Source organism: Trachymyrmex septentrionalis, unplaced genomic scaffold, assembly GCF_001594115.1.
Source record: "Trachymyrmex septentrionalis isolate Tsep2-gDNA-1 unplaced genomic scaffold, Tsep1.0 scaffold81, whole genome shotgun sequence".
NCBI lineage: Eukaryota > Metazoa > Arthropoda > Insecta > Hymenoptera > Formicidae > Trachymyrmex > Trachymyrmex septentrionalis.
The window spans coordinates 430,296-431,384 of NW_017305997.1; the positions used below are offsets into that span (position 1 = coordinate 430,296).

At 39.6% G+C, this 1,089-nt stretch overlaps 1 protein-coding gene across 1 annotated transcript in view; it reads left to right on the forward strand.

Moving 5' to 3' along the window:
- Positions 1–1,089, forward strand: part of LOC108754879 (myb-like protein A) — a 6,162-nt gene that overhangs the window by 360 nt on the left and 4,713 nt on the right. Inside the window, exon 2 of the mRNA XM_018497526.1 lies at positions 658–1,086. Within this exon, the coding sequence (XP_018353028.1) occupies positions 658–1,086 (429 nt within the window). The remainder of the gene's footprint in view (positions 1–657; positions 1,087–1,089) is intronic.

A 1,089-nucleotide genomic window follows, 5' to 3' on the forward strand; every position in this document is an offset into this window, starting at 1 on the left:
TGGCCACGAAAGTTCGCGCAACGATGCGATTTAATTGCGAGATTAAGCATCGCGTTCTCATTCTGTGCGATAAGTATCATCGTTGTATCGTCGAACAACTAGACAAATCTTCGAGCGATTAATGAAATTTATCTGGCGTGAATGAAAAATGACCCGTCCGTAAAATCCGATCCGTAATAATCATACATACAACAATGCAATGATGAGAGTATTCTTAATATTAACACATATCGCGATGTTTCTGAAAAGTTCTTCTGTATTTGAAATTAAAATGGAAATGTGACAGAAACCAAACATAATTCCTGTTTGCCGGGTGATGACAATTGAATATTCATGAACTAACGCGCGCGACTACGAATTCCCTCACAAGTTTACATTGACCGGTTTTTGCAATATTCAAAGATCGAAGCAATCATGCTCTGTACAAACGCAGAATCCTTGAGAATAGTTTATAGAATTTATTTCTGTCTTTATGTACATATAAAACCTCTTTTTTTCTACAATGTAATCAAGTCGGTGATTTTTCCATTAAATAATTTTCTTGTTTTTGCGACCGATTAAATTTCAATACAAAATTAATATTAATGTTTCTCATATATGTGTTAGAGAACGATTTTCGAGAATCAGCATTTATGTAGAAATTATTCACTCTTTTAGTGTCTCCACAGGCTCGTGCGCAGATTTTGGACTATGGCTTTTCTGATCGATACGAAACAACAGCCGCGAATGGCCGGTCAGGTCGTTCCAAGTGGAGCGGCAACACTGATCTTTCCGGACCACCGGGTCATAATAAATGGGGGGGTGGTGGTAAAGGGCCACCAGGTGGTCGCGGTCCTCCCGGATTAGGGGGCGGCGGTCCTCCAGGATTGATTGGTAAACGTCCTCCGGGCTGGAACAAAGTGGACACCGAAAATTCGACCGAAGGTGAAAACTATCCACGTCCAAATAGCAATGAAAACTATCCACGTCCAAATAATGATGAAAATTATTCACGTCCAGATAGTGGTGAAAACTATCCACGTCCAAATAACAATAATAATCATCCACGTCCAAATAACAATAAAAATCATTCACGCCCAAATAATGGTG